The sequence below is a fragment of the Bacillus rossius genome, chromosome 1 (genome assembly GCF_032445375.1).
Source record: "Bacillus rossius redtenbacheri isolate Brsri chromosome 1, Brsri_v3, whole genome shotgun sequence".
Taxonomy (NCBI): Eukaryota; Metazoa; Arthropoda; class Insecta; order Phasmatodea; family Bacillidae; genus Bacillus; species Bacillus rossius.
Window position 1 is genome coordinate 39,210,718 of NC_086330.1, and position 20,616 is coordinate 39,231,333.

General features: G+C 34.5%; 1 protein-coding gene across 1 annotated transcript in view; it reads right to left on the minus strand.

Moving 5' to 3' along the window:
• Positions 1 to 17,268: 17,268 nt before the first annotated feature.
• Positions 17,269 to 20,616, minus strand: part of LOC134535028 (nematocyst expressed protein 4-like) — a 50,193-nt gene continuing 46,845 nt past the window's right edge. Inside the window, exon 3 of the mRNA XM_063373863.1 lies at positions 17,269 to 19,838. Coding sequence (XP_063229933.1) covers positions 19,479 to 19,838 — 360 coding nt within the window. The 3' untranslated portion in view covers positions 17,269 to 19,478. The remainder of the gene's footprint in view (positions 19,839 to 20,616) is intronic.

A 20,616-nucleotide genomic window follows, 5' to 3' on the forward strand; every position in this document is an offset into this window, starting at 1 on the left:
ACGCCGCAAACCTCAAAGTAGAAGATAACTCCGTACTAAAATAATAATAATAATAATAATAATAATAATACCACCGGTCATTCACCGTTTCTAAAGTTCTAACATGGATACGCCAATGGTTTGAAAGTGATGAACGTCAGTTAATGCTCCATTTTAATATATCATCACCCTCAATAGCCGCTAACGACCTTGACCTTTATCTTCATTTCGCCGCCATCTAATGTTACGATTACCACTCATATTTCATAGTTGCCCTGTGCACGACGAGAAGACTGCGCGCCAGTCAACAGCCTTGCACTTGGAGGCGATACCGCGCTAGAATAACCAGCGTGCGTCACTTTTATCTTTGAATATATATACTTATATATACTGTATAGAAGTCGCGAGTGGATAGGATTTACTCTACGTTTTTCAGAAGCGTATGATGAGCAGCTTGGGAACTTCACCGCTGCAGTGCGCTGCCGTAACGCCCTGTATCGTCTTAGGTTGTTATTTACACGTTAGAGCGCAGCGCTGTCGCCCGCTGTCAACCCCGCACCCCTCATCCATAATTCACTGCAGCTCAACGTCGTTCAACAGGAGGGGGAAGGGGTGTTTGAAGAGTTCGAGACTTGTCCGCTAGGGACCACCACAAGTCGATGCCCTAGAGATGGTGGCGATTGCGGCGGTGAATTAACCAACTACCTCAAAACCGTATTAGAAATTTTAACCTGGGCTGGCGACTTCTATACAGTATATATATATATATATATATATATATTCGAAGCTTTTATCATCCCGCCTCACTGACACAGTTGTATACACCCCTGAATAGGCGAGCCCCGTAAGTGTACTTACTCCATACGAGTGTGTTTGTTGGTGAGGGGGGAGGGATGAGAAAGTATGTACTGGTTATCTTTACGTAGAGAACTGCATTTTAGAATTTTAGGCGGGCTTGGTCTTTTAGGATTGCACTCTACGATGTTTGTATGTAGTAAAGTTAGTCAGTCTGGCTTGGGTTAATTCTGCTGCTATAGAGAACGAAAAAAAAAAAAAAAAAAAAAAAAAAAAAACTCTTTGAATGTGACTCTAATATTGTGCATTTTAATTTCTTCGAAAACCCTAGTAACATAAACTCCGCAGCAAATAATACGAAATCTGCAATACATCGAAAGCTGTGTGTTGAATAAAAAATTAAATAATATAAATATATATGTAATATTTTATATAATTTATATAATATGGTTATAATTTAATTTAAATAATTTAATTGCAAGTGCAAACATAATAATAGGCCTTATTAAATATATTACTTATTTGGCTAGCTCTCTTGATTCTGTAATTAGTCTTTATTTTATCTTAGTAAGATCGAGTTTAGAGTATGGCTCTGTCATCGGGAACTCTATAACTACCACTGAGTCAAATAGACTTGAAAATATATAAAAGAAATTGTTTAGATACATTTTTAACAAACATTTAATAAATGATAATCCAGAGAATTTTAACTATGACTTAACCCTTGAAACCCTGAGCACGCATACAATTCAGTTTAGAAGGAAAGTTTCTGATACTGTTTTTGTAATAAATTGTTTTATAAATGTTTACCACAGCACTAAAATATTAAACAAAATTGGTCTTCGAGTTCCTTCATTCAATCATAGAACAATGCGACCTTTTCGAACGTATAACATAAAAAATGAGCTATCAAACGGTGTACTGATAATTGTAATGATATTTTGAAAGATTTAGACCCTTTCAAAAGGGCAAAAATCTCAATGAAAGACATTTTGTATTCTTAATTTTCTTGCAGTTAAGATAATTTCTGATGTAAATAATGTATTATTGTTATTTCATTAATTAATTTAAAATTGACAAAATTAGTTATTATATTTTTTAAGTGTCTTTTGTCATGTGTTTAGGTTTGTGTTGTTCCATTTTATTGTTGTGTTTTGTGTATGTTTGTGTTTTGTAATAATTTAAATAATAAAGCTCCATCTTTCTATTTTTCTATAAAACTTGAATAAAAAATCATGATCAAGCAAAAGTATACAAACATATTTTTAAAGTATTTTACAACACGACAGATTTTTTATTGTCTTTCTTATAGACTAGATGTTCAATTTTTTAAAATAGTATAACCATTTTAATATTCTAGTATAAATATTCATTCCAAACAATATTGATCAGTTTTAAATAAAGGGTTGTTTATAGGTAATAGCTTAATATAAACTTAAAATATGGGGTTATAACACAAAGTTCCGTAGAAGCACTTCACCGACAAAACGTTAGCATAAAAGTGCAATGAAATGCTTTTTCAACATTTAAAGTAAGATTAAGAGTGAAATTTTAAATAATAATCCTTAAAATTCATTTAATTGTATTTTGCCTTTTGTTATTCTTACTTAGAGAACGTTTGACTATTAAAAATAAAAATAAAACATATATTTGAATTCTCGCTGGTAACTCTGAGGGAGAAAGTTATTCACAAAGAACACCACGTCAACAACTGACAAACGTTTAGAAGGGGGAATTGTGTTTCCCTTTGAAAGAAACGTACTTAATGAAAGAAATCGTACTTTTGTAAGGCATGCGTGACAATCTATCCTTTCAACCTCTAGCGCGTATTCTGAGATTCTTAATCGTGTCTGGTACCGTCAGACATATTATTCAGTATTAGTTCCAATTAATATGTCAGCGTTTTGGGCACTGAAGGTTCCAAGTGATGGAACGTCACAAAGAATCCTTGTAATGGATACCTTAAGAGCCATATTGTTATCTCTACATCCGACACGTCAAAACGGGAAAATAAACTATTAACTCGTGAATACTTTTGACGACATACCTTCCTTTTTCAGAAGTCACAGACGTTTGTCCTGATATTGTAAATAAATTTTAATTACGTGCTTCAAGGCCACAAACTTTCATGTTGTTGATTGCCACCACAGTAAACATGAAATTTCTCTTTTCACTGTCACATTGACATACACTCTATAGAGACACAGAAACATTTTGAGTGAATGATAACGTGTTTCGCAAATACTCCTTACCAGTACATTTTTTGAACGTCAACGTTGATTTTGTTTTAATACTAGATACAAAGTAATTAAAATAACATTTTTGTAGTTTAAGATTTTATACACAGGCTAAATGACTTCGCGTTTCTGTAAAATAAGGGAGAAGTAATATGATAATGCTGATGCATGCATATGCGATAATTAAAGATTCGGTACGTCAGTAAGCGCTGTGGTAGTTCCTTGCAGTAACATAAACTTCTGGTATCATGTTCCGCCAGTTGACGCGCGCTGATGAATGTGCGAAGATTTACAAAAGTGTTTCCCTGACACACTTAGACGATGGCGCTGATAAGCCGAACGCAAGGCTGAGATCCTTTTCTTGTACATAATGAGCTATAAATGAGAAAGCTTAGGCAGCAGTCGGTGAAATTCGAAGCTGACTTACAAGAAATATTATCTCAGAATTTTAATACAACATTATTTTTAATCACTAAATGAATTTGTTGTTAGATAGCTTTAGTGATAGGCAGCAAATATAAATAACTATGCTTAACGTGAAAAATTACTATCGCAAGTAATTATTCTATGATGTAAATCAAAAACTTTAAGAAAGTGTTTATTTAGTAGATAATATAATGTATTTTTTTCTCAGAATCTAGGCGTTAAAGCGAAAAACGTTACAAACAAATTTGAGGAGAATTAAAAAAACATAAAAAAGGTTCTCAGGTCCATCTTCGTATTTTTAAACATGAGCGAGAAATTTTGGAGAGAAAATAGTAAAGCATTATTGTAAAAGTGAGGCTAGTGTGCGTGCGAGCGTACGTGTTAACTAAACACAAACGAAGGGTCTTCGGCTATTCTCGGACCTCTCCGTCATGGCTAGAGAGTGCGAGTGAGACGAAACCGTTTGTTCTCTCTTTCTATTTTCTCCTCAGGAAGTTAAACAGGCTATCAGGCGTATGAAACCACGTAAGGCACCGGGAAACAATGGCATTCAGGCAGTAATCCTTAAGAAACTGCCCGACGAAATTTTGGAATACCTAGCTCAATTAATAAATGGAATACTTAAACTACAGTATTTTCCATCGCAGTGGAAAGAAACGAATGTGATAGTTTTTCATAAATCCGGAAAAGATAAGACACTGCCCCAAAATTATAGGCCCATTAGTCTGCTGAGTACATTGTCAAAAGTAGCTGAATGCATAATTCTGCAGCGACTAAATGCTCACATTAAAGAAAATAACGTACTGCCGGACGAACAATTTGGTTTCCGCAGCGCGCATTCAACAACGCATCAACTGGTCCGTATGACAGAACAAATAATAACTGCGTTCAATCAGAATAGCTATAATCTCACAGCGTTTTTGGACATAGAAAAAGCCTTTGATAGAGTACTTCATGAAGGCTTAATTTATAAATTATATAAAACTGGCTTCCCCGATTGTTATATTAAATTACTGGCCTCGTGTTAAGAAAATCGATCGTTTAGAGTCACGACAGAAGGAGCACAGTCCGATTTAAAAATAATTAAAGCAGGAGTCCCACAAGGCAGCATTTTGGGGCCGGTTTTAGTCAATATTTATATCCATGATATGCCTAAGCCCGCACACCGATCAGTTCAGTTTGGCTGCTACGGTATTGTTTAGCAGATCTAGTATTCTAGAACTCGCAGCAGACAGATTGCAAACCGCGTTAAATTCAATAGAACAGTAGTGGACAAAATGGCGAATTATGGTAAACCCTACTAAATCAGAAGCTATAGTTTTTACGCGTAAACATTTCCCGCCACTCGAAGATAGACCACGACTAACACTTTTCAATGAGAAAATTCCTCAAAAAATGTGGTTAGATATTTAGGCGTGCACATGGATAGGAAACTACTATGGCGCAATCACATAGAGGCGAAAAGAAAAACAGCTTTCACTAGGCTCATGGCCCTCTACCCCGTCATGAGCAGACGTTTAGGTAGCTCTGTTAAAAATGGAATAATAATTTATAACGCACTAATAAAACCAATAATCACGTATGCAGCGCTGGTGTGGGCAACAGCAACCGAATCTCACTTAATCAAGCTACAGAGAATTCAGAATAAGAGTATTCGTATTGCGACAGATGCGCCTGTGTATTGCCCCGTAAGGGCTACGCACAGAGAGCTCAAACTCGAACTTTTAAAACATTATTATTTCCGAACTGCGCAAAAATTCTATGATAAATGTGCCATAAGCAGAAACCTATATATTTAATCACTGGGCGAACAATAACCAGAGTTGCATGGAAAATATAAAATGCCAAATTCAATCTTTGCTCACAGACCTCCGTAGTATGCTGTGGCTGGCTGAGCTATCGGCCAATCAGTCTCCCGCGAGTTGAAACTTAAATTATAGACATTAATAATATAATTTGCTAATTCAAAATGGTCCGAAGCACGCAGGTGTAGGTTCGGCTCCCGGGAGTTCACTGCCTGTTGTGTTAGGGCTGACTCCCTATGTCCGATGGGCATGACCCGCCTGGCAGGCTTCACCTCCAGTGCCGGTTGTGTTTCTGAAAGACATGGGATTTTGAATTGCAAGCTTGCAACAAATCCCAAAATGCGAATAGGTCGTGACTTAATTCACCTTTAACTTTATACACCGACAGTTCCTCTATATTTAACTAGTAGTATAGTAGTAGATATTAGAGATTTGTAAATTAGTAATAAGTCCTAGATACTAAGTAATAGTCATCAAAAATATATTTCTAAAATAATAAAAAAATAAAAAATAAATAAAAATAAAATAATATTTATAGTTATTATTTTAGTTTTATCTTAAGCACTGCACGTCCATCCCTGAGTTGGGTGTTTGCATATTTCGTAACGAAATGCCTAGTTTGTAAGTCATTTATCTGTTTCTCTCTTAGTTTCTTAGTTTTTTAGGTGCTGACTGGCGGCGGAGTGAGTGGTCAGTGCAACCACTCACCACCAGGGGCGCTTGCGTCCCTGGTCACTAAATCCAGTACTGGACAAATAGCAAAGCGGACCACTAGTCCAAGTGCCCAACCCCCGCATGGTAGAGTCTTTTCTACTCTGTCCAACACTTCATCCAGACCATCCTCTGTCTCCTGTAAATTCCTACACGTAATGCATGCCAATTTGCATCCCGCATGAATGTGCCCAGGGTTTTCCCTGTGTCTATGCAGGTTTTACCTGGGCCCAACCTATCTCTAGTTATAGTCTAGATTTAAGAGTGAGGGGAGTTAGTCATGGCACCAATCGCTGCCATGGCTGGCCAATCCCCTCCTAGCACACGATGCATGCGACCCTCTCCCTGCATGGCTAATCCCAGCATGACTAGGCGTATAGGCTTCGGCCTGAGACGCACCTAAGTCCCTCCCTAACCCGGACCCCACCCAAACACACTTAGTTTTAGTTAGGTTAGGAAAAATATAAAAAAATCTATTTTCTCACGCGTAAGCGGGGCGACGGAAGACTACCATTATGACAGTATTCCGCAGTAGTATAGTTTGGCCGGAACTGGCACAGGGTTCAGGGTGAGGTGCGAGGTGCCGAGCCACATCTCTGACGTCACGTCCATCTCTGACGTCACGGCGGACATCTTGGATGGTTGTGACCTTGAAATTTGACCTTGACCTTGAATTTTATCCTCAAAACGTGTCAAAATCGCCCAAAATTGGGCAAAATTTGCCCAAAATTCCTCAAAAATCGCCAAAATTTCCATTTATGTGGAAAAAAATTCCGCCAAAAAATCTCAAAACATTTCACAAATCAAAAAATTTTCTTTTCAAGGGAAAAATTCCCGTTTCGAGGGAAAATTTCCCGTTTTTAGTCCTTAAAAATCCCAGCGGCTAGGAATGTCCATATAGAGGCTTAAGCATCCATATCTACAGCCTCCGAAAAGCCTCTGACATCATCATGGAATATGTCATCTTGGATGATGACGTCACCGTTTCAATTTTCGTTACGACCGCCATCTTTAACTTTTTTATTTACTATCCGATTTTAATGAAAAAAAATTTAAATTTATAAAAAAATTCAATTAATAAAATTTGAGTAAAAAATATTTAAAAGAAAACATTTACGACACGGAGCTCGAAGTCCTCGATTCGAACCCGACGAGTGCAAAAATAATAATTAAAAATGGCGACAGGCTCCTTCCTCAATGGTGGTTGCAGGCAGACTGACTCCCACCACTTTTTTTCAAAGCATATATATCGTCACCTAGTATGACGTCATGTCCGCCATTTTGTCTTCGATGCTGGAAGCCATCATCATTGTATCGTCGGCTAGAGTGCGCTGACGCCATGTTAGTTTAATTATTACCCGCTAGAGTGCAGTAATCATTTATTACTAAGGTGCCCGCCATCTTAAAATTTGGCTGCCATCTTGAAAATCCGTAATTATTTAGCTAGAAATTCGGGCAAAAATTCCAAAATTCATTAAATAAATCACTCATTAATTTACATATTGATTCGATGAATTCCTGTCCTCGGTTCGATACCCGATCGATGCAATAATGTTTAATTTTATGTAAAAAATAATAATTTCAATAAACCATGTTCAACATTCGTAAAGAGAATCTAAATCCTCTACGACCATCATCCTATCAGACATCAAGACCACCATATTGGAAATTCGTAATTTCAATGCTAGAGATGCGGGAAAAAGTTCAAAATTCATTAAATAAATTTGTAATCTATATACTGATTAATTAGATCGACTAAGGTCCTTGGTTCGATCCCTGGCCGATACAAAACAACTTTAATTTTAAAAAAGTACCATAAAAGTGTAAGGTTCGAGAAATAAAACACCACAAAGTCTTTTACAAATATAATATTTATTACATAATTTCTATCCTACTACAGAATCACTTGCGAAAGCCAGCAATCTTATAAACATTTAGCCCTGCATAGACGTGCAACGACTACTTCTTAGCTCCAACAGCTACAAATGCTCCAAATGGCTCCAACAGCTCCAAATGGCTCCAAATGCTCCAAACGGCCTCCAAATGCTTAACACAGATCCAAATGGCTCCAACAGCTCCAACAGCTACATCTTCAATTGGTTCCAACTGATTCCAATTACTTTTCTTATCGAACTTGGCATGATTACTAACATGTCTTTATTAGTATACATTTTGACTGGCAGTGGTAACGTATTTTGCACCTTTAAGTTGTAAGTTTTATTTAGAAATCAGATTTCGATAAATGGTAGATACCATTCGGAAAGAAAATATATTAATTTATCTTCAAGTTTATACACATACATTTAATTTAAGCCATTATTGTATCATTGTATGTAGCCAGCTGCCCTCAGTTCTTTGAGTATGAAGGATATTTCTGTAATGTTCGAATAGTTTCCTGCACAAAGCGATCCATGTAGTAGTCGTAGCCTGTCAACCAATATGTTAGGATCTTCCCATGAGGTATAATCAATCTCTTCTGCTGCGTTCATCATCATCCTTGCATGTTTATAATAAATATTATTATCTCTGGTGTCTATCGTTTTAACACCAACCACAAGGTCACTTTCATCATCGTGCCAGTGATTATCACAAGCTTCATCAGGATAATTTATTTTATTACGACGTTTCCATCGTTTTGGTCTCAAACCACCATCACAGTCTTCGCTCTTGCATGCTTTTGGTGCTTCAGCCTTAGATGTGTCAGCACAGTCTTCGTTCATGCCAGCTTCTGATGTGTCACCACAGTCTTCAATAATGTCAGCATCACAAACTTGATCAGGATAATTTATTTTATTACGTCGTTTCCATCGTTTTGGTCTCAGACCGCCATCACAGTCTTCGATCTTGCCTGCTTTAGGTGCTTCAGTACAGTACTCAATCATGTCAGCCTCAGATGTGTCACCACAATCTTCAATCATGCCAGCTTCAGATGATTCATCAAAGTCTTCGACCTTGTAAGCTTCAGGTGGTTCTCCATCTTTCACATTTTCATGGAGACGACTAGATATTGGAGTAAATATCTTTTCATTTCTTATGTGGTCACAACTTCCTTCGTTTGTTTTAAATTTTAAATTATTATCTTGATCTAGATCAGTAATTTTAGCATTAGCTTTTTCGCCTTCGTTCCTCTTCCGCGATGTTGTAGCCCAGTCTTCGTTATCTTTATTCATCTTAATTGTACAGGTCTTGTAATGTCTATCCAAGTAATATCTTCTACCAAAGGATTTCTGACACTGACTGCAATGAAATGGTTTTTGACAAGGACCCAAATTACACTCGCTTCTCTCATGTCGTTTAGCATTCTTTCTCAAGGTAAACACCTTGCTACAGTATCTACAGTGATGACGTTTTGATACAGCAACAAATCCCGAATCAGGATTCATATTAGTTACTGAGACTAATGCCAGTTGCCAACTAAGAGTTTTAAATAAATATATTACTTAAATAGAATTTTTTAATTATTTCATCAGCGAAAATTAATTTATCTCATTCAAAGGTACTTGTTGCAAGTTGTTCTGCTTTTCAACAACAGATGTCGCCACATGTTACTTGCAGGTAAATAATATTTAGTTCTTTTATGCGGGATGCGGGATGCTCACTAACGATCGCAAAAGAAGGATGGCTTCGCTAGACTCCAAGGAGAAGGAAGTTCGTCCTTCCTGTTAGTGCTTCTTAGATTTCTCATAGATTATTATTTGACTGAGTAAAGATATTTTTTTAATTTCCACATGATAAAAATATTACAAGTGTTGATTAAGTAGCAGAAATTCACTAATTACATGTAACCTTGAATAAAATGACATGCCTTATTAAGTAAAAAATTCCTTCATGCAGAGATCAATTTCTCATCCGTAACCAGACGCACTCGGAGAAAACCATAAGATGTCGAGTCAGGAATAATCAGAAGCACTCGGAGTAAACCATCAAAATATTGTCAAGAATAATGAGCACACGGAGAAAACACCATAACTTTAACAAGAATAATTCGAAAGCACACGGATAAAACCATCATAATATTGAGAAGAATAATCAGAAGCACACGGAGAAAACCACCACACATTTTCTTTGATATCATAAAATTAGAGGGAAAAAATATTTAAAAATAAAAATAAATTAATAAAAAATTTAAAATAAAATCAATAAAACATAAATAGATTCTGGCTTGTACTAGAACTCTATCTTTACTCATCAATAAGAAGTTCACAAGCTAACAGAATCTAGTTATGTATTTTTTGTTTTTATTTTAAATTTTTTATTAATTTATTTTTATCAATAACCAAAATTTATAGAGATTCTAAGCGAGTCTAATATCTCCGAGTTCTTTCGATTACAGTTAAAATTGTATACAAAAATAATATATTTATGTGAATATTGAACTTACATAGACATAAGTTTTTGAAGAAAAAATGTTTGAAGTGTGTAGATTCAGCATACAAAACTCACACAACACAAGACTTTCGCAAACCGAGTTATATAACGTTGAAACGAATTTTCTGCTCCGAAGCGTGTTACCGCTGAATACACAATTCTAAATAAATTATAGATTAAAAAAACTAAAAAACACGCTTTATATAGAAAACCAAAATAAAAAATAAAAAAATTCTAATAAATTAGAATTAAGAACAGTGTAATTTTTTTTAATAAATATAAATTAATAATAGAGTATATAAGAAAAAAATGTATTTTATTTTTTTAAAAAAAGCGTGGGGTACTTTATAAGATATAATCGAAATGATAAACCTTCTTACTCATATATGTAAATACAATATTTATAACTATTGACACCATGCACCCCACGCATTTTTAAATTAAATACATTTTTTTTTATATAAACTATTATTAATTTATATTTCTTAAAAAATTTTATACTATTCTTAATTTCAAATTTATTAAAATTTATTTTCAATTTTTTAGTTTGGTTTTCTATATTAAGAGTGTTTTATTAGTTTTTTAAACTATTATTTATTTTCTACTTTTTAGTTTGGTTTATTTATAATTTAAAGTGATACTTCTTTATCGACGTATGAAAGAAATTTTATAACAATGTATTGTATAACAATGTAAAAACACTTGATAGTTATTCCTACATCAATTTACTATTAAAGTAGTTTTTGAATAGATATTGGCTGCAGTTAAAATAAAATCGATAAATATTGTTTTATCTCAGAAGTGACTCTAGATGTGGCTCAATTTTTTATTTATTACATGACTTTACTATTAAATTGATGAGTAGATATTGGCTGCTTCTAAAATATTTATCCAATATAGCGTGTTGAAGAACTACAGTACTCAATAATTTAAATATCCTGCTATGAAAATCAATATATTCGGGAAGTCATTGATGTTTATTCTAAGTCAGCATATCTGATGGGTGGCCATCCTTTGTTTGCAAATGTCTCACAAAAAATTTTCTCCCATGTTCCAGTCCGATTCCACTGTAAGTTTCATTTGCATGCAGTTGTACCAAACTACACTTGAGTATTCTAAGAAATGTTTTAAAATTTCTATTTTCTTTTTGTCTTCTTTGATTAGGAAAAGTTCACATTTTTTGTAGAAATCTTTAATCCACTGGTAAGCATTTGAGTTTCTGCCCGTGAATTTCTCAATAATGAAATCTTATGCAAATTTTCCCTAAATTTTGAGTTTCAGATATAGTTTTTTTTTCTTCAAGAAATTTTTCTAACAGTTTTTCCAATTTTTAATTTGATCCACTAGGTATAGATTCTGCACTTTTTGTTTTTTCCTCAATTTCGTTCAGGTAAAAATCCTTAAACTGTAAGTTTTGCTCTCTATCCAAATATGTTTTTTATATATCATCTGTCAAACGTATCCATATTTTCCGCGTTTGATGTCTTTTATTTAATGATTTACTGACCTCGGCATAGTTTGGAATATTTGTAACTGCTTGGTGTAGAATTGCAGGTTGGTGTTCAAGTGGAATTTCAAAAATCTGCCCATCAAGTGTAGCTATTGAGGTTATGCATATGGTGTTTGATTTCCCATCTGCTGTTGGTTATACCGCAAAATCAAACCTCAAATTTTCCATGTTTCGTGAAATATTTGTAGGCAATGTTGTTTTATAATAATGTTTCACTCTTGGTTAATTGGTAAAATGAAATAAAGACGTAATTGTGTTTCTCTATTTAACGAAAGAAACAACATTTAAAGCCCCTATTTCAGGTTTTTTTCTTCATATTTTTACAAATATAGATAATATTCTCTTTAAAAAAGTATATTGTTCACAATAATCATAACCCACTCTCACTTTTAATTTAATTTAATGTTACAATATTTAGTAGGCTTTGTTTATATCGCGCCAAATACATACTGAAAGAAAAGAGTTCGCACATTGGCGAAATGGTTTTCTTTACAATGTGCGAACTCTTTTCTTTCAGTTTGTCTTTGGCGCGATGTAAACAAAGCCTATTGTGAAATTATTTAAATTGACAAAAGTCTTATTTTGCAAATTGAATAATGGAATAATCTTATCAAATTAGTGTATTGTCATCGGTCCTAGATAAATCTACAAAGTTTGAATGAAATCTGGCCGTTTAAAGTGGGTCAAAATCGCACCCAAAGGAGTCGGTTTCAAACATACAAACATACAAACAAACAAACAAACATACAGGTGAAGCTAATATAAAGCGTGTAAAAATTACGACAGTAATAACAATTTATACACGAAACGAACATAATACGTAACACGAATCCCTAGCGCCCCATTTTTGATCGGTCACCTTGTTCATAGGACTGTCACGTTGTTTTATTTATAATATTTTCAATAATTTTAATTCTCAAATTAAAATTATGTACATAATTGAATGCCCCAAATTTTAATGTTAGAATTTAAATTATTTTTATAATTTTATTATAATTATAATTCTGTACATAACTTTCATTTATGAACAATATTTCGTGGAATTAAAATAATGCACTTAATTTAAATTTTTTATATTGGAATTATGCACATAGTGAAAATTGGCAATGAATATTTTGTGTGTGCACAATATTAATTCCGTGGGATATAAAATGTATTTCAATTAATTGAATTATCATAATTGTGGTATTTAAATTTAAATTTGAAACAGCACGCAGTTGTAGTATAATTTTAATTCATCACATTTACATAACAATTATTTTGTGGCCCATTAATATTTTTTCCTGCAATTTTAACGACTTTGAAGCTGAAAAAAATGCATTTATGTTTTCTTATACCATAATAAAAATGAACTAAAATTATGTCTAGACAAAAAATCAATTCCAGGTTTTTAGTATCCTTTCCTGTATATTTTTAATTAATTTTATGTATAGACATAAATTCTTCTTTCGCAAATATGTATTCAATTTGATATACAAATAAATATTTTATGAGGAAAGAAATCTGTAATTTAAAATTTTATAAAATGCATAATTTAATAGGAATAATATTTAAATATTAAATTTCATCTTAAAAAGAATACGTATTCAATTTGATGTATAAATCAATTTTTGTGTGACAAAAAATTTATATAAATTAATTATATCAATTAATTTTATGTCCAAACACATAATTAATTCATTATTTTTACTCTTGACTGAAGAAAAATGGTTTCGGAAACTATTAGTTTCTGTTAAAATGAAATTTTTATTTATTTATTTATGATTCACTATTTTTGACAATAATTAAAAAATACCCTGTGCCATAAGCATCACGACTCGTTTTAAAAACGGCGCGCTTAGACCACGTTATATATAGATATATAGAACGCTCGACACTCGACGGCCAAAGACGAAAATTACTCGCTAACGCGTGAGATAATAAAAAAAGAGAGGTCATATGGTTCCGTCTAACTCGCACTGTCTAGTCATGACGGAGAGGCCCGAGAATAGCCGAAGTCCCTTCGTTTGTGTTTATTTCACACGTTCGCTCGCACGCACATTAGCCCCACTTTAACAATTACGGTTTACTATTTTCTCTCCAATATTTCTCGTTCATGTTTGCAAATACGAAGATGGACCTGAGAACCTTTTTAATGTTTTTTTAATTCTCCACAACTTTTTTTTGAAACTTTTTTTGCTTAAACGCTTAGATTCTGAGAAAAACGGAGTCAAACAAATTTTTTGTCCTTTTCTCAAAAAACTTCACGCCTGATTTAAAAAAAATAGCACCATTCAAATTCAGCGTCCTCGAATTACCCTTATATCAAGTTTTCTTGTCTGTTGGTAAAAAGGTCTTACTTTGCCTCTTGTTGACTGGCCTATTGCTGGAAATACCTTGCGTACCTTCAAAGCCATGCAGAGGAACGAAAACTTTCATAATAAACAAATGGTCTATGGGACACGAAGCAACGAACCAAGGCTATAAGGTAGGTACGCTGATCGCATTAAGACTGCAGGATATTTTTACTTCTATATTGAAAATATATGCTTCATAAGTTTATGTTAGCTAAAAATTATATTCTGACCAGTTATAACACTTGTTTGTGTGTTGCAGGTATTGTGAACACATCGTGACGTTTGAAACTCGAGACCGTCTCATGTGGCGATGCCAAAGGATCTGCCAACCGCTTTGACATTTTCAGTATTCAAAATGCACTGAAGTGAAGAATAAATCCTTACAGAAGATATCTTAGAGATAAAATTATGAATAAAATGTTGTAATTTTTGTTATAATTTTACAGGCTCTATATCTGAAAGCTGTAAAAAAAAAGAGAAGAGATTGTATATTTTAATATTTATTTTTTGTACTGTGTAACATTACAAAACCTCCTAAGCATACATGCATGTGATGGTAAGGCACAATGCTACCGAGCCAAGCCCATACCTCCGCTCGTCATAAACTTATTTGTAACGTAGTACAAACTTAAACTGTGTTGTCTAAATCGCTCTTATTTAATTGTTGAAAAAACATTAATTAAAAAAACCGATTGCAATGATGTTAATTTGGTAGGAAATAATGTTAGCAGTGTGATTTATTTTAAAGAAGATTAACAAAACCCGAGTATACGTAAAGTATAATAGCCCAGTTAAGCATTATAACAAATATAGAATGATATTTTTTCGAACTGATATATTTTAAAATTCTCGATTTTTGTATTTTAAAATATTTACAAAATCTCTCAAATTCCCTGTTTTGTGAAGTAGTCTCACTTTGTATAAGCTATAAATTTAACTCCTCAGAAGAGAAATAAGTATACGACTGTATTTAAGCTCTCCTGATCTTAGTATTTAATATAATGAATTAAATGAGCATATTTTCCACCAAATAAATGCTAGAAATATGTTTATGGTTCCTTTTAATTGATTAGGCCATTTTTTCCTCAATTTCCTTAAGGGGAAGGTTTTGGATTCGGAATACATCATCTTAGTTTCAACAGTTTTTGTTTCCTAACAATTTTAAATATTTTAAATTAAAAATTGGGTGCTTTTGAAGAAAAATCTGTGCAGTTTAATGGAATGACTGAAGTAAATAGTGACTGGCTGCAACCATTTTTTTTTTTTTTTTTTTTTTCACTTTGAAGTCATTGACGTTTAGCATAGAATTCTATGTTTGGGGATGACTACCACGATGAAAATACTGTCAACGGACCCTATTTTATTGTCTTGCAAAATCTCTTAATGTGCAGTTTCTTTCTGAACACAGAAAATTTTAAATATTAAAAATACAAATAAAAATGTTATGTGATAAATCTGTTAAAACCAATTTGATATATTATTTTTTGTATCCTGCCTCCGTCCTGTATAGATGTATTTTAATTTAGTCCCCAACGATAGTGGCTGTAGACGAGACACCTTTAGCATAATTGCACTGGGGAACAGCGAGAGAAACGTGTGTGTTGTTTGCACGCGTGCGCAAAAGCATGCTTTAACTGCGGTGTGCTTCGCAGCAGGAGAACAGCCACAACAAGGCCCAGCTGGAAAGAGAGTCTGTGATTGGCGGTGTCTGTTGCACGCTGGCAGATTTTACGGCTGCAAATTCCGCTCCGCATCTTCCACTGCCCATTCTTCAAAGCTCGGCGCTTCAAACTACTGACGGACTTGACCATAATCTTCTTGTGCATGCGTCCATGAATGATTTAGGAAGGCAAGCTTGCTGTCTACCTGCCAGGAGTTTGAAAATACTGCTCAGACGTTAAACGGAAATTTTCTATATTATTTGGCATATATATTTTTATATTTTGGGCGTTGAATTTTATTTAATCAATAATATAACAAAAATTGGTAGTTTATAAATGGTTTGATACTTTCAAACACTGCTATTTGATGGTTTTGAGAACTTTTAAGCTCATTTTATATTTTAATCTGAGCATTAAATAAAACAATGAAATCTTACTTTAAGGTTAATAAAAAATATACTTAAAAAACCTTAAAAATCTAATAGTTCTGTGTTAAAAAAACAAACAAATTTTTGTTGAAATTCGGATAATAACTAAGGGAGAAAAAAAAGGTTTCACGACAAGTACCAAGTTAAATCGTTAAATTAAAACTTTATTACACACGTTTTCTGCGGTTTTTGATATTAGTTTTTTAATATTAATTGTGCTTAAAGTTTTTTGAACTGTTAAATAACACTTATTTAATCTAATAAATTTAAAAATTATTTATATTTATTATATAATTTTTTTTGAAGTCATGAGCAAATACACAAATTTGTACAAGGATTATTTACGATACTAACCTTTCAGAAAAAATTCTAATGAAACAATAGGATTGAAAAGTAAAAAACCATTTAAAAAATGTTTTGTGTTAATTATTGCAGGTGAAAATTCATGCAACTGAAAGTTGGAAGCTTTACGTCACCTATGTTATACCGATATTAAAAATTATAAAAATGTAATTTTAATGAACTTTTTGCTTCAAAAATATGCGGAAATAAATTATAATCGAATGTTATAAATCAAATTTTGGAAGTACTATAAATTTACAAAACATAAATAAAGGTATCATTTGTTGATTATGAGAAATGATTGGTATTTTACGTTTGACTTTTGATTTTATCCAATCGTTTAGCTATTGAATAAAATTATTTTTTGTGGTTATAATAATAATATGAAATAATTCTTACATATTCGTTTATAACCTAAGTTTGCTCAATTATTCAATCTTTAGTCGAGCCCATCAATATTTTTTTTTCCTTTTCCTTGTGTTTTTTTATATTCTGGTGTTTTTGTTTTTAGCTTATTTTCCCTGCACATTAAATTCTTACTGAATTATTACTATTATAGTACTGAAAAAGTCGGTAGAATACTTCGCTTAGCAGTGTTAAAATTCGTAGCAGTGTTTTGTACAAGTTATAAAAATGTTTCTTAATTTAAAATGAAACATAAATGTCAGGAAGTATTAATGCATTTATTAAAATATACATAATAGTTTTTTATTTGGTATAATTCAGTATACACTTTTCAAAATTCTTAAATCAGTACTTTTCAATTACTGAATATTAATTACAAGGTTTTTTCACTAAAACTAATTTACTGTGTTATAAAATAATTTCATCAATTGTTGAAGTTTGTATGATATTTTACTGAGATATTCAATTGCTTGATACACGCAAATTATTCTGCTTTAAAAAATAATTTTAAATATTCCCTATAAGTTTATTTATTTTTTCATAAAGTTTGAAATATTAATCAGAGCAAACATTGACTAGTTTAATTTTTAATCAAACTTTTTATGTAAATTATTGGTAATATGCTAACACAAAGTTCTAAGGAATTATACATACATAAAATAACACACATGAAACGTTTATAATAACTTAACTTTTGTTCATTTCACGTATCTTTACATAATACAATTTGTACATTAAATATGTATAAAAAATTACATCTCATTTATACATGTCCCAGCATAAATATGGGTACAAATAAATTCACTCACATCACAAACTCAATAGAATGGTGAACATATAATTTGTAGTAAAACAAAGTTTTAGAAAAAAAACAACAGAAAAAACTGGAAGTACATAAAGATATAACCGTTTGTAAAGTCTCACTATTTTCCCAGCTGGCTTCGTGATCAGGATTTCGCTGCAAGGTGTCACCGATTACAAGCTATTAACACTGACGTAATCTTAAGAGTGAGGTCACACTGGCAAAAGTTAAAATTAACTCGGTTCGAATGTTAAAGTCGTGTGAAGTTGGTCATGGTACAGCAATTATAAAACACGAATCGGGACGTGAACAGTAGTAGTGTGCATCAGGGTCGACTTGAATAGTGAAAGGGCAAGGATCCAAGAATGTATGAGGAAGGCTATGGTAATTAGGAAAACATACTGTCAGGACTTTCATCGCAATGGAATTATATTCCTTGTGTGACCTCTTAATTTATATAAGCGAGGTTGTCCGTCCTAACTATATCCTGGCCAGTGCTGTATTCAAACTGCTGTTACTGCAACTCTGAATGGCTTGACAGTACTGAGAACAACTCATGTGGTTAGGCCAGGAGGAGGCGAACTCAAAAAGAATTTGAACACAAAGGAGTAGATAAAAGCAGATCATGAAGATAGTATGAGCTAGTAGAAGAAAGGGAAGCTGGAATCCAGGAGGAGTAAATTCAAGTTGGAGAAGAAACCTGTAAGGGGAAATTATATGAGAAGTTTAAATCAATATTCGTTGGAGTCAGAATGGAGTGGCACCAGCATGAAGTTTAAAAGAGAATCTGTGACGCCAGGTTATCGTGAAGCGAGACTGAGGTGAAGTAAGTTCTGAAACTAGGAGGATAAGATTCTCGTATGACGTAAAATAACGAGATTTTAAAGTCAGAAGTTAGTGACGTAAGGATACGGAGATGAAAAAAAAAGAATGGGAGCCAGCAGAACTTAAAGTAAGGGAAGGAATGAAATGTGAAATAAAGACATAGAAAAGTCAAGAGGGGCTACAGCCGGTATGATGTTAGGTCAGGAGACAGTAGCGACCCATGAGGTGCAAAGATTCTGCAGCTGGTACACCGAAGAAGGGCGAACCCAAGAAAGGTCTGATGTCAGGATACTATTAAAACCCCTGAAAGAGAGTGACGTCAATATCGGGAGAACCGAGGAGGGAACTGATGTAAAGAAGGCGTGAAGCCAGGAAGGGGTGGATGTCAGGTGGAGATGAAGACAAGAGGGACTGATGTCAGGAGATGGGGGAAACCTGGAGGAGACTGATGTCCATATCTGGAGAACCGAGGAGGGAACTGATGTAAAGAAGGCGTGAAGCCAGGAAGGGGTGGATGTCAGGTGGAGATGAAGACAAGAGGGACTGATGTCAGGAGATGGGGGAAACCTGGAGGAGACTGATGTCAATGTCTGGAGAACCGAGGAGGGGACTGATGTAAAGAAGGCCTGAAGCCAGGAAGGGGTGGATGTCAGGTGGAGATGAAGACAAGAGGGACTGATGTCAGGAGATGGGGGAAAACTGGAGGAGACTGATGCCAATATCTGGGGAACCGAGGAGGTAACTGATGTAAAGAAGGCCTGAAGCCAGGAGGGAGGCTGACATCAGGAGGTGGTGAGCCGAGGAGGAGAGTGCCGTCGAAGGAGTGGTGTGAAGGAAGGAGTCGGGACTCACAGAACCGCCCCACCGGGCGGCGCCGGGTACGAGTAGCCACTCTGGTCCTGCTGCTGCGGCGGCTGCTGCGGCTGCGGCGGGAACACGGACGGCTTCTTGTACTCGGACGGCGGCGGGTACATGGCCTCGCCCTCGTACCGCACGTCGGCGTGGAAGCCCGTCGCCCAGTCGGCGGTGTAGGTGACGATCTGCAGGCGGCCGTCGGGCAGCTGCACGCGGTACTCGCCCTGTACCACGTCGCCGTCGCTCACCTCGTTGCGCGAGAAGTCGTTGCCGTGGTAGTCGTCCTTCACGGCGTAGTTGAAGTCGTACGGCATGCCCGGCATGTGCACGTGGTCGTGGTGGTGCGACGCGTCCTGCGACACACGGGCGACAGTCGCCTCAGGAACAGTCCAGTACACGGTGATGCACACACTCTTTTCTCTACGTTTACGTTTACAAAAGATTCATTTGAAAACCACTTGCCAAGAAATAGTGCAGAATACTCCAAGAACGATATTGTAACTTTGTAAAACACATGGCTATTTTTATTTTTGCACAAATGAAATACGGTTTTAGAGATAATACAGAGAATTTCCATGGAAAATTGGCGCATAAATCTATATTTCAACTAATGTTTCATTTCAGCATAATTTTTTTTTCCAAACCATTGTAAAAGATCAACGAATATTCAACAATTTTACTTTAAATGGTTTGTATCATTCTTATTTGGCGCTCAGTTAATACTGGAAAGCTACTCAGGGAACGGCTTACAAATAATTTTATCTATTGGAGGTACAGGGAAAACACACAGCATAGATGCACCGGGAAAGAATCAGAACCCAGCATTACTGCGAACACTTTTTAGTAGTGATATAGTTGTTTTCATGTAAATATACAAACTAACAATTATCTGTTATTTGGGGTTCGAGTCCCGGGTAGGGCATGAGTGTATATATTTATCGTCTTAAATAGTCATATTATTATCACAGAGGCAAATAATTGTGAAAAATATATTGAAAATGAGCGAAAACGAGGAGTCTTGGCTAATTGGTGGGTGTCAGTGTGTGGGTATACGCATGTGTGTGTATATCTTATATATAAAATTCTCGTGTCACAGTGTTAGTTATCATACTCCTCCGAAACGGCTTGACT